The sequence below is a fragment of the Gasterosteus aculeatus genome, chromosome 6 (genome assembly GCF_964276395.1).
Source record: "Gasterosteus aculeatus chromosome 6, fGasAcu3.hap1.1, whole genome shotgun sequence".
Classification (NCBI taxonomy): Eukaryota; Metazoa; Chordata; class Actinopteri; order Perciformes; family Gasterosteidae; genus Gasterosteus; species Gasterosteus aculeatus.
This window is the reverse complement of record NC_135693.1, coordinates 20,638,293-20,651,686: the sequence shown is the minus strand read 5'-3', so window position 1 is coordinate 20,651,686 and position 13,394 is coordinate 20,638,293. Positions and strand designations below refer to the sequence as shown.

The 13,394-nt window shown below is 49.2% G+C and overlaps 1 protein-coding gene and 2 long non-coding RNA genes across 3 annotated transcripts in view; 1 reads left to right on the top strand and 2 right to left on the bottom strand.

The window, feature by feature from the left end:
* LOC144409462 (uncharacterized) overlaps positions 1-6,270 on the bottom strand; it is a 35,049-nt gene extending 28,779 nt beyond the window's left edge. The window contains exons 1-2 of the long non-coding RNA XR_013467908.1: positions 6,134-6,270; positions 5,794-5,859 (exon numbers count right to left, since the gene is read on the bottom strand). This is a non-coding gene — a long non-coding RNA (uncharacterized LOC144409462). The remainder of the gene's footprint in view (positions 1-5,793; positions 5,860-6,133) is intronic.
* A 35-nt stretch (positions 6,271-6,305) lies between these two features.
* Positions 6,306-8,180, bottom strand: LOC120820224 (uncharacterized). Its single transcript, XR_013467907.1, has 5 exons — positions 7,785-8,180; positions 7,427-7,587; positions 7,118-7,227; positions 6,772-6,870; positions 6,306-6,541 (listed from the first exon to the last, which is right to left on the bottom strand). It is a non-coding gene; the product is annotated as an uncharacterized LOC120820224 (long non-coding RNA).
* A 1,665-nt stretch (positions 8,181-9,845) lies between these two features.
* On the top strand, positions 9,846-12,630 carry LOC120820573 (uncharacterized). Its single transcript, XM_078104404.1, has 3 exons — positions 9,846-11,441; positions 12,196-12,297; positions 12,430-12,630. Exons 1-3 carry the CDS (start codon positions 11,396-11,398, stop codon positions 12,513-12,515), a joined length of 234 nt encoding a protein of 77 aa, XP_077960530.1. The 5' UTR covers positions 9,846-11,395; the 3' UTR covers positions 12,516-12,630.
* The last annotated feature ends 764 nt before the right edge of the window (positions 12,631-13,394 follow it).

The window sequence follows — 13,394 nt, the reverse complement described above, 5'->3', positions numbered from 1 at the left end:
CCCCAGCCCACACTTAACCCCCGCTAACCCCCAGCCCACACTTAACCCCCGCTAACCCCCAGCCCACACTTAACCCCCGCTAACCCCCAGCCCACACTTAACCCCCGCTAACCCCCAGCCCACACTTAACCCCCGCTAACCCCCAGCCCACACTTAACCCCCGCTAACCCCCAGCCCACACTTAACCCCCGCTAACCCCCAGCCCACACTTAACCCCCGCTAACCCCCAGCCCACACTTAACCCCCGCTAACCCCCAGCCCACACTTAACCCCCGCTAACCCCCAGCCCACACTTAACCCCCGCTAACCCCCAGCCCACACTTAACCCCCGCTAACCCCCAGCCCACACTTAACCCCCGCTAACCCCCAGCCCACACTTAACCCCCGCTAACCCCCAGCCCACACTTAACCCCCGCTAACCCCCAGCCCACACTTAACCCCCGCTAACCCCCAGCCCACACTTAACCCCCGCTAACCCCCAGCCCACACTTAACCCCCGCTAACCCCCAGCCCACACTTAACCCCCGCTAACCCCCAGCCCACACTTAACCCCCGCTAACCCCCAGCCCACACTTAACCCCCGCTAACCCCCAGCCCACACTTAACCCCCGCTAACCCCCAGCCCACACTTAACCCCCGCTAACCCCCAGCCCACACTTAACCCCCGCTAACCCCCAGCCCACACTTAACCCCCGCTAACCCCCAGCCCACACTTAACCCCCGCTAACCCCCAGCCCACACTTAACCCCCGCTAACCCCCAGCCCACACTTAACCCCCGCTAACCCCCAGCCCACACTTAACCCCCGCTAACCCCCAGCCCACACTTAACCCCCGCTAACCCCCAGCCCACACTTAACCCCCGCTAACCCCCAGCCCACACTTAACCCCCGCTAACCCCCAGCCCACACTTAACCCCCGCTAACCCCCAGCCCACACTTAACCCCCGCTAACCCCCAGCCCACACTTAACCCCCGCTAACCCCCAGCCCACACTTAACCCCCGCTAACCCCCAGCCCACACTTAACCCCCGCTAACCCCCAGCCCACACTTAACCCCCGCTAACCCCCAGCCCACACTTAACCCCCGCTAACCCCCAGCCCACACTTAACCCCCGCTAACCCCCAGCCCACACTTAACCCCCGCTAACCCCCAGCCCACACTTAACCCCCGCTAACCCCCAGCCCACACTTAACCCCCGCTAACCCCCAGCCCACACTTAACCCCCGCTAACCCCCAGCCCACACTTAACCCCCGCTAACCCCCAGCCCACACTTAACCCCCGCTAACCCCCAGCCCACACTTAACCCCCGCTAACCCCCAGCCCACACTTAACCCCCGCTAACCCCCAGCCCACACTTAACCCCCGCTAACCCCCAGCCCACACTTAACCCCCGCTAACCCCCAGCCCACACTTAACCCCCGCTAACCCCCAGCCCACACTTAACCCCCGCTAACCCCCAGCCCACACTTAACCCCCGCTAACCCCCAGCCCACACTTAACCCCCGCTAACCCCCAGCCCACACTTAACCCCCGCTAACCCCCAGCCCACACTTAACCCCCGCTAACCCCCAGCCCACACTTAACCCCCGCTAACCCCCAGCCCACACTTAACCCCCGCTAACCCCCAGCCCACACTTAACCCCCGCTAACCCCCAGCCCACACTTAACCCCCGCTAACCCCCAGCCCACACTTAACCCCCGCTAACCCCCAGCCCACACTTAACCCCCGCTAACCCCCAGCCCACACTTAACCCCCGCTAACCCCCAGCCCACACTTAACCCCCGCTAACCCCCAGCCCACACTTAACCCCCGCTAACCCCCAGCCCACACTTAACCCCCGCTAACCCCCAGCCCACACTTAACCCCCGCTAACCCCCAGCCCACACTTAACCCCCGCTAACCCCCAGCCCACACTTAACCCCCGCTAACCCCCAGCCCACACTTAACCCCCGCTAACCCCCAGCCCACACTTAACCCCCGCTAACCCCCAGCCCACACTTAACCCCCGCTAACCCCCAGCCCACACTTAACCCCCGCTAACCCCCAGCCCACACTTAACCCCCGCTAACCCCCAGCCCACACTTAACCCCCGCTAACCCCCAGCCCACACTTAACCCCCGCTAACCCCCAGCCCACACTTAACCCCCGCTAACCCCCAGCCCACACTTAACCCCCGCTAACCCCCAGCCCACACTTAACCCCCGCTAACCCCCAGCCCACACTTAACCCCCGCTAACCCCCAGCCCACACTTAACCCCCGCTAACCCCCAGCCCACACTTAACCCCCGCTAACCCCCAGCCCACACTTAACCCCCGCTAACCCCCAGCCCACACTTAACCCCCGCTAACCCCCAGCCCACACTTAACCCCCGCTAACCCCCAGCCCACACTTAACCCCCGCTAACCCCAGCCCACACTTAACCCCCGCTAACCCCAGCCCACACTTAACCCCCGCTAACCCCAGCCCACACTTAACCCCCGCTAACCCCAGCCCACACTTAACCCCCGCTAACCCCAGCCCACACTTAACCCCCGCTAACCCCAGCCCACACTTAACCCCCGCTAACCCCAGCCCACACTTAACCCCCGCTAACCCCAGCCCACACTTAACCCCCGCTAACCCCAGCCCACACTTAACCCCCGCTAACCCCAGCCCACACTTAACCCCCGCTAACCCCAGCCCACACTTAACCCCCGCTAACCCCAGCCCACACTTAACCCCCGCTAACCCCAGCCCACACTTAACCCCCGCTAACCCCAGCCCACACTTAACCCCCGCTAACCCCAGCCCACACTTAACCCCCGCTAACCCCAGCCCACACTTAACCCCCGCTAACCCCAGCCCACACTTAACCCCCGCTAACCCCAGCCCACACTTAACCCCCGCTAACCCCAGCCCACACTTAACCCCCGCTAACCCCAGCCCACACTTAACCCCCGCTAACCCCAGCCCACACTTAACCCCCGCTAACCCCAGCCCACACTTAACCCCCGCTAACCCCAGCCCACACTTAACCCCCGCTAACCCCAGCCCACACTTAACCCCCGCTAACCCCAGCCCACACTTAACCCCCGCTAACCCCAGCCCACACTTAACCCCCGCTAACCCCAGCCCACACTTAACCCCCGCTAACCCCAGCCCACACTTAACCCCCGCTAACCCCAGCCCACACTTAACCCCCGCTAACCCCAGCCCACACTTAACCCCCGCTAACCCCAGCCCACACTTAACCCCCGCTAACCCCAGCCCACACTTAACCCCCGCTAACCCCAGCCCACACTTAACCCCCGCTAACCCCAGCCCACACTTAACCCCCGCTAACCCCAGCCCACACTTAACCCCCGCTAACCCTAGCCCACACTTAACCCCCGCTAACCCTAGCCCACACTTAACCCCCGCTAACCCTAGCCCACACTTAACCCCCGCTAACCCTAGCCCACACTTAACCCCCGCTAACCCTAGCCCACACTTAACCCCCGCTAACCCTAGCCCACACTTAACCCCCGCTAACCCTAGCCCACACTTAACCCCCGCTAACCCTAGCCCACACTTAACCCCCGCTAACCCTAGCCCACACTTAACCCCCGCTAACCCTAGCCCACACTTAACCCCCGCTAACCCTAGCCCACACTTAACCCCCGCTAACCCTAGCCCACACTTAACCCCCGCTAACCCTAGCCCACACTTAACCCCCGCTAACCCTAGCCCACACTTAACCCCCGCTAACCCTAGCCCACACTTAACCCCCGCTAACCCTAGCCCACACTTAACCCCCGCTAACCCTAGCCCACACTTAACCCCCGCTAACCCTAGCCCACACTTAACCCCCGCTAACCCTAGCCCACACTTAACCCCCGCTAACCCTAGCCCACACTTAACCCCCGCTAACCCTAGCCCACACTTAACCCCCGCTAACCCTAGCCCACACTTAACCCCCGCTAACCCTAGCCCACACTTAACCCCCGCTAACCCTAGCCCACACTTAACCCCCGCTAACCCTAGCCCACACTTAACCCCCGCTAACCCTAGCCCACACTTAACCCCCGCTAACCCTAGCCCACACTTAACCCCCGCTAACCCTAGCCCACACTTAACCCCCGCTAACCCTAGCCCACACTTAACCCCCGCTAACCCTAGCCCACACTTAACCCCCGCTAACCCTAGCCCACACTTAACCCCCGCTAACCCTAGCCCACACTTAACCCCCGCTAACCCTAGCCCACACTTAACCCCCGCTAACCCTAGCCCACACTTAACCCCCGCTAACCCTAGCCCACACTTAACCCCCGCTAACCCTAGCCCACACTTAACCCCCGCTAACCCTAGCCCACACTTAACCCCCGCTAACCCTAGCCCACACTTAACCCCCGCTAACCCTAGCCCACACTTAACCCCCGCTAACCCTAGCCCACACTTAACCCCCGCTAACCCTAGCCCACACTTAACCCCCGCTAACCCTAGCCCACACTTAACCCCCGCTAACCCTAGCCCACACTTAACCCCCGCTAACCCTAGCCCACACTTAACCCCCGCTAACCCTAGCCCACACTTAACCCCCGCTAACCCTAGCCCACACTTAACCCCCGCTAACCCTAGCCCACACTTAACCCCCGCTAACCCTAGCCCACACTTAACCCCCGCTAACCCTAGCCCACACTTAACCCCCGCTAACCCTAGCCCACACTTAACCCCCGCTAACCCTAGCCCACACTTAACCCCCGCTAACCCTAGCCCACACTTAACCCCCGCTAACCCTAGCCCACACTTAACCCCCGCTAACCCTAGCCCACACTTAACCCCCGCTAACCCTAGCCCACACTTAACCCCCGCTAACCCTAGCCCACACTTAACCCCCGCTAACCCTAGCCCACACTTAACCCCCGCTAACCCTAGCCCACACTTAACCCCCGCTAACCCTAGCCCACACTTAACCCCCGCTAACCCTAGCCCACACTTAACCCCCGCTAACCCTAGCCCACACTTAACCCCCGCTAACCCTAGCCCACACTTAACCCCCGCTAACCCTAGCCCACACTTAACCCCCGCTAACCCTAGCCCACACTTAACCCCCGCTAACCCTAGCCCACACTTAACCCCCGCTAACCCTAGCCCACACTTAACCCCCGCTAACCCTAGCCCACACTTAACCCCCGCTAACCCTAGCCCACACTTAACCCCCGCTAACCCTAGCCCACACTTAACCCCCGCTAACCCTAGCCCACACTTAACCCCCGCTAACCCTAGCCCACACTTAACCCCCGCTAACCCTAGCCCACACTTAACCCCCGCTAACCCTAGCCCACACTTAACCCCCGCTAACCCTAGCCCACACTTAACCCCCGCTAACCCTAGCCCACACTTAACCCCCGCTAACCCTAGCCCACACTTAACCCCCGCTAACCCTAGCCCACACTTAACCCCCGCTAACCCTAGCCCACACTTAACCCCCGCTAACCCTAGCCCACACTTAACCCCCGCTAACCCTAGCCCACACTTAACCCCCGCTAACCCTAGCCCACACTTAACCCCCGCTAACCCTAGCCCACACTTAACCCCCGCTAACCCTAGCCCACACTTAACCCCCGCTAACCCTAGCCCACACTTAACCCCCGCTAACCCTAGCCCACACTTAACCCCCGCTAACCCTAGCCCACACTTAACCCCCGCTAACCCTAGCCCACACTTAACCCCCGCTAACCCTAGCCCACACTTAACCCCCGCTAACCCTAGCCCACACTTAACCCCCGCTAACCCTAGCCCACACTTAACCCCCGCTAAAATAGTCTTACCTTCTGCCAAATCCTGTCAGCTGGTCGATGATTTGGAAAATCCTGTAGAAAGTTGTATTTATCGTCCTGCAAGAAATAACACTACATTACCCAACTCATCCATACAAGTCTTGAAACACTGACATGACCTCTTGCACCTGCAGGTTTACATTTAGCAATACACATTCCTAAAACATTGGCCAATGGAAAATGGTTAAAACAGAATAGTTCAGGACATGCAACCAAAGCCAAGAAGCACCGCAAGTTAACACATTATGCAATCGTACAGTTGCAAACAGTTTTCTAGACCTGTCACACAGCCTGCATGATAACCATTACTGGGAAAAAAAAAAAGTCTTACCCGTTACTCAAATCGCAAAGTTGGCAATTTCCACAGGAGGCTAAAGCTGCTTGCCCCTGAAGCAGGAGCCTGTTGTGTTCTCTGAATCGTCCTGTGTGGTAGCACAACAGTACTTTAGCAAACAGGAAATATTTAAACACCGACAAGAATGCATCTTTCACACTGAGAAAAAAGTAGAGAGACTGGATTAGTTCAGTACATATTCACAGCAGAGGCAGTTAACCAATCAACAGTCAGGCATTCTAACAGAACATTGTATTAGACTTCACACAGCCTGCATGACAAAAGCAGTACTGATAAAGGGTCTTGCCTCCAAATCATTCCGCTGGCAATTTTCACAGCAGGCTGAACTCACTTGGCCACTCCTAGGACCCCGAGGCAGGACTCTGTTGTCTTCTCTGGACCGTCCTGCGTGGAATCACAGAACTACTTTACCCAACGGGAATGTTTTCCGAACACTGATGGCAGATTTTTGCACATACAGGGAAACTGCAAATATTAAATGAAGCAATTAAAGAGGGTGGCATAGTTCAGGACATACAACTACATATTAGAAGATTCAGTTAACACATTATGCAACAGTCAGGCTCTTGACGGTTGGCAAGAGAACGTTTTATTAGACCTGAAAAAAGTCCTACCGTTCACTCAAGACTGCTGGTAATTTCTACTGCCACAGGAGGCTGAAACTGCTTGACCACTTCTGGGGATCCTCGAGGCAGTGGCGATCTCTGGACAGTCTGGCGTGAAATCACAACACTTTAGCAACTCATTCAGAAAAAAAAAAAATTGACAAGTTGGCATCTCCTTGCACACACGATAACATTTAGAAATACAAACACATTCTTAAACCATTGGCAAACAGCAAATTAAGGGTCCAAATCGTTCTGCAAGACAGACCGCTACATATTGGAAGAACAGAAACTCTGGCATGGAATACAATTAGACATTTTAGCAGAGCCACGACAAGCATTACAAAAACAATACCTGCATGAAGAGCTCAGGCCCCGCCCATCTGCTCCTCATAAGCCTCCTTTGATCTGGACTGTGCGGTCATTTAAAGTAGACAGTCCATAATCAGCAATTGCAGTGGTGTCCTACAAGATTCCAAAATACATTGACATTATATTAATCCACTTTCAATTATTTATACCCAGCTTCAACCGTAAAACATTTTTGCCGGAGAAAAAAAAAAAAAAAAGAAGTAACTCTAAAATCTTTAGCAACCCCCCCCATATGAGATATATTTTGCAAATAAACTCACTTTCAGTTAAAAGGACAATATATAGTCCTTACTACTGTCAAGTTTCGTGTGTTTTTCCTGATTAACCACGGCTCTGCCCAAACTTGAAAGAGCTTTCTCTCCGGTGGACGCAAAGGACAACTCGAGAACTGTTGATCCTTTATTCCTCTTAAGGGTGGTTTGGTGGATCGGACAAACAGAGCAGGTTGATGACCTTTCAAACAAAGCAAAACCCATGAATTAGTAGAGTACATTTCGATAATAACTTTCTTAAAGTAATAATAAATGCGACTGAATTCCCAAACCAAAATTATTCAGATAAACCTAGGATAAGTCTCCATTACTTAATTTAAATGACACATTTCACAAAGTAAAGCAAAGCATGAACAACAATAAATCATACTGTCCTACCAGTTGCGTCTCTGGGAGATTAGAAGCCGTGGCCACAGTGTCCTTTTCCTCAGGGCCGAGTGAGAGGGCCATCTGAGCTCTCCAAACATTTTATGCCATGCGCTTCCTGTTCGTACGCAGGCACTTCCTGTGGGTGGAATCTCCATTAGCCGCATCGTCGCCCCCTGCAGTCTGGGTGCGCTTTGACTGTCCGGTGTGGATATGGGCCTTGAGTTCTCTGTGCGGCTTGTGACCGGAGATTGACGCAACAAATACTTATTTTAAAAGCAATTACTGCCACTACATGCATGTGCATACATAAAAAAGCTTGCAGTTTGAGATACGAGTCTGTGGTAGTGTAGTTCACTCAAGTCAGTCATACCTTTTGTTTGTACTCTATGGCACCACCAGGTTTCTTTTCAAACACATATTGAACAAACTGAAATGAGTAAATGACAAGACAATATTCAACAAAAATGAAATCCGCTACAATTCATAAGACTGTTACTAATTATAGTTGTCATGGGGGCAATCCACAAAAAGGTCAAACATTTTACACATCCACTTACCAGTTTGGCAGCTTAATTGTCCTCAAATTCAGTGGTAGAATTGAGATTAAAAGAAACTGGCAAACTTCGTCCATGTATCGCAGTCAGATTCTCCTTTAACCTAGTTTGTCCTTATCTTGCTGTGACGATGATCTAGTGACTTTGGAAGTGTCAGTTTTTCCATGCTGCGCTCCCAAAATCACCTCGATTCTGCAGGTGTCGAACCAGCCATAGCAGTCTGAGAAGAGATAAGCAATTAGTAAAGTTCAACTATGTGGAAATAGCCTCTAGGAGTACCACTGGCCAATTTCTATTTGGTCTGTCTACTTCACCCAAATGAAAGAATGAGGGAGAAATAGTTGAACTGTTGCATTTGAAGGCATTAGTTTTAGCTAAGGCATAGTGGCTTTATTAAATCATGGAGATGAGTAGATTAATTGTAGCACAGACAATTTTAACCCCCGGTAGCACAGGGTGATTTATTTCCTCATACAATTCATTATTAAACAAGCACGGATCAACAGGTAACCCAACAGGTGTCTCTAGGAATTAAACAATAACCAAATGGGCTTCAAAACAAATGGTGTTACTGGTGACTAGGCTGCAGCGGGGGACAGGGCCCTCACCGGCTTTGAAGCCCCACACACACACACATCAAAATTCACCATTACTGAAAAAAAAAATTACCAAAAGTACTCAGAATATGGAGAGCAGGTGAGAGGCCCAGTCACCAAACTCACCACCATCTGGGCAGCCACGCGGTTGAGCCTCAACACCTAAAAATAACCAAATTTAACAAAAAGTAATCTTCTGGATTCTAAGGTAACCAAACAAATACTACCAAAATAAAGAAAGACAAAAGAGTATAAAGCAAAACTGCAGTGGCTTCCCATAACAGCCTGGACTGAAAGGAGAATAGAAACACTTACCCACTTACTGGATTCTCAAGCCAGACTCCAACACAGAAAGGGACGAGCACACTGATGCAGCTTCATCATGTGCAGCTTTTATACCCTGTCTAATGGGTGAACCAGGAAGTAGGCGGTACCAAGGCCTTCCTGAACCTACAGTATCTTAGGAGGGACATTTCCTCACTGGCTACACATTTCCAAAAAGATTATTCATTACTTAAATCATTCATCTATAATCTTACAGGTTGAGCTTCTTGACAACAAAGATGAACTTGTCTTGCAGTATTACCATTTTGATCATTTCGGCAAACTCTCGCAGTGCACCCAATAAGCCATGGATCAAAATCATCCCACACTTGTAGTTTACTCCATTATATACCCCACCAAGCTGGCCAAGCTCGCAGTGGCCATAGTTGAAGACTTTTGTTTTACAGTATTTGAGATTTCTTTGTTAAGAACATACATTTAAACAGTGGAAACATTTGTCACTTCCAATGGAGGTCGGGTTAAGCTACATGGGTGTAAATGATGTGCAATCTGAAACTGATGTCTCTCAGAAAGGGAAAGGTGCACATTTGCAGAATGCAGAATTTGCAGCAACGACTTGCTGCAAATTCTGCATTCAACCAAGAGGGAACCGACCCCAAACAACAATAATTAAGAAGGTATGATTTTTGAATGGATGCTAATGTTAAATTATCATTCTATGATGAAATTGCACTTTCTTGTTTCTTGCTCTTCTGAGTTTGTATCCCTATGGTTGAATGCACAATAAGTGCATAAGTCGCTTTGGATAAAATCCATCCATCCATCCATCCATCCATCTTCAACCGCTTATCCGGGGTCGGGTCGCGGGGCTTTGGATAAAAGCATCAGCTAAATGACATGTAATGGAATGGAATATTTAATATCATGTACCCCCAATTTGACAACCACTCTGATAATGGACACCCACCCTTTCCCCCCCACACGTTTAGCATTAAAACTGTATTGAATATATATATATATATATATATATATATATATATATATATATATATATATATATATATATATATATATATATTCTATGCATTTCAGGTTCCAAATCTTTTCATTAAATAAATATATAGTATTTTACTACCATAGAAGAGCAGTGTTGGAAAGACAAGCATAGGAGTTATGTCATATTTATGTGTTTGTGGCCCTTCTTGTTAGCAAAATAAATATCAAACAAAAGAAAAGCGTGCTTGGACAACTTGCTCTCTTTCTGCATAAAAGGAACGAACCAGTGGTGCATTAGTGGCCAATTGACACAAAATGTTTATTGATCCCAAGGACAAACGGCCACCACACTATGAATGTACGTTGAGACCACAGGTTAACTGGAATAAAATTTAAATGAATGTGTATACATTAATTAATCTGATTCTCATCTCCCCATTATAAAATTAATTACATTTGATTTATCCTTCAGTTTATCAATTCCAGTCTTTTAAACTGATCTGTTTTTATAATAACGTCCACCCAAATGGTAACTACAGAGACCTAACCCTCCACCCAAAGGGGTTAACTAACCCCCTAACATACCTAAAATTACATAAGGCCACGCCCCCTACCCAACCCTTCATAACAAGGCCATGCCCACTATACCAATGTAAGCTTAATTCTACAGTGCAGTACTATGATGTCAACTTCGTACTGTTGCCTCACAGCAAGAAGTTAATTAAACTCGTTAATGAAAATAAAAGTATTTAATACTAACTAGAATATAGAAAAATCAACACGTTATCAACACTAGTTGTAAGTACAGACAGAAGTCCTATGACTCAATTCAGCTGAAAAGGGACAGATTGTTTTCATAATGATACTGGTCAATGCCACCTTACATAAATAGAACCTTTCTGAGTGGATAAACATATGTTTGCTCTACTTCAATGTCCAAAGTCCAAGAATATTCAGTCATGACTCATCAGAAACACTGGCTGGTTACAAGCATAAATTCACGCTGTTCTTTACCTTTTTTTTAAACCACGAACTCAACAACTTTTGAACAAACAGATGTCAGTTGACTTAGTCCATCAGTTCACCTTTGGTGTGGGTGTGTGTCAGTAGAGGATAAAAGTCCAACTTCATTCTTAATGTTATTCACTTTTTGCCACTTGTTGAGTTGCATTGACAGAAGACCAGAACCATGAAGGTGTACTTGCTGCTACTGCTTCTGCTGCCACTTTGCACAGGTACGACAACACACCCACATTTATTAATTTAAACTAATGGTACGATCGCACATTTTAACAAATGTCCAGCAAACTGTATTATTACAAAAAATGTTTTTATAAGGTAAACATTGCGTCTTTTTTAACATGATATGTATCAACAAAAAAGCTCTTCATGTTCTTACGGAGGTTAGTACTGGTCCAACGCAGGACCAGTACTCACCTCACATACATTACCAGACATAGCAGTATGGTAAGGCATTTGAATTTAGAGTTAGGTTGGGATGGGAGCACACAGAGAATAATTTAAAAAAAAAAAAAAAAAAAAAACCTTTTCGGAGTTTATATAAAAAAACCTTTTTTAAATTTAAAATTCCAACACACGAGTTCAGTAAAACAAGACAGAGCACACAGCCATCTGCACGGTTCTCTGCGGGTTTAGAGACTATTTAAATGTTACAGTATGCTACCAGTCAGCCTGGATATTTAGCTAAAATATTTAAATTGTGTAAAATTAACATAAACTTGTGTTTTTTTTATCAATAAGTGTGAACTTACACAGGTGACAGCAATGGAAAGTGTTATCGTTAAAGCTAATGGGGGTTTACTTGTAATAGCTGATTTATGGTTAAAGTATTAATGCGTTTTAAACTGTGTCAATCAATTGTAACATTAAGATCATTAACACATTTTTCCCCGCTAGGAGTCCTGAGATATTTACTTAGACAAATAGGTCAGGTCTCGGAAGAAATCTGGTTCTGATTTTGTGTTGCAGCTCAGAAATTTACCATTCAGTGTTATGGTGAAGATTTCCTGATGGTCAACAACATGCTGCTAGATTGCAGCGGCCCAGTTCAACAAGCATGCTACACCAGAGGTGAGTGTCATTCTGGATTTTAAAGTTCGTCTTTGTGTAGCTGCATCTAAACTAAAAAAAGAAAATATTTTTATTAATATTCTTTTGCATGAGTCGATGCTCTGTGAATGACTTTGCTGTTTACTATTGCAGATAACGGAGAAAAGGGTTGCACTAGTAAGGTCAACTGCTCTAAACCTGGATGGACCTGTTGCCACACCGACCGCTGCAACGCTTGAGCCAATCACAATGCAGGGATTACTGCCATCATTGAAAAACATGTTGTGAAATAGAGCGAGGGAAATATCCTCTTAGTGCTGTTTCTGTGACCTTAATAAAGCAGTAACCTCATTAGTTGTCAAATGTTCAGATTCTTTTTTTTAATTATTATTGGATTCAAGTCAAAGTACACAGGTATTTTTAGCTTCATGTAGTTAAAGCAGACGTGTTAAACTCAACGACGGCAGGCCACTTCCGGCCCTCGGTATAATTATATCCGACCCAGGAGAAAATATTTATTAATGTCTATTTAACCTGGCCCCCCCAGTGAACAAGGACCTATAATTATTCACTTTGTATCACTGCATCACCAGAAACACTGGGTGGTAAAGCCCTCCAAACAGAACATGTAATAAGCACAATAACTAGGTAGGGAAACTTCATCAGAGCTAAACGCTCACCAACTATTTGTCTTTTCTGAGGATATGTTTTGAACGCGGCGACGTGCATGATTACCTACAGGGGCAACAGCAGAGTCGAGGGAAAGTGCTGAATAGATTTTATGAGTCACATAAGGAAATCTGCTAGTTTCTGGAAAGCAAAGGGAAAGCCACCACTAGCCATCCTTAATGGGCGACTTTATAACAATGCCTCAGTACGTGAACCTTCAGTTTCATGGACGTGTGACCACACACATGTATGAGCTTTCACAGCCAAGCTGCCTCTGAGAGACTGCGGTGCAGCAAGCTTTGGTCACTGTTGCCACACAATGACAAACCACGTTTCCAGGACTCCATCTTGATAGCGTGATCAAAGTTGAAAACCCGGTTGGGGTCATCTGTAAGAATTCTGCCGAACAAATTCTGTTGTTCTGGTAGATACATTCGGCAGATCACAGG

Bases quoted from the DNA above. Each gene is read 5' to 3' on its own strand.
- LOC120820573 (XM_078104404.1), top strand. From the start codon at position 11,396: ATGAAGGTGTACTTGCTGCTACTGCTTCTGCTGCCACTTTGCACAG. The intron at 11,442-12,195 runs GTACGACAACAC...TTTGTGTTGCAG, and splicing joins TCTGCTGCCACTTTGCACAG to CTCAGAAATTTACCATTCAG. The intron at 12,298-12,429 runs GTGAGTGTCATT...TTACTATTGCAG, and splicing joins ACAAGCATGCTACACCAGAG to ATAACGGAGAAAAGGGTTGC.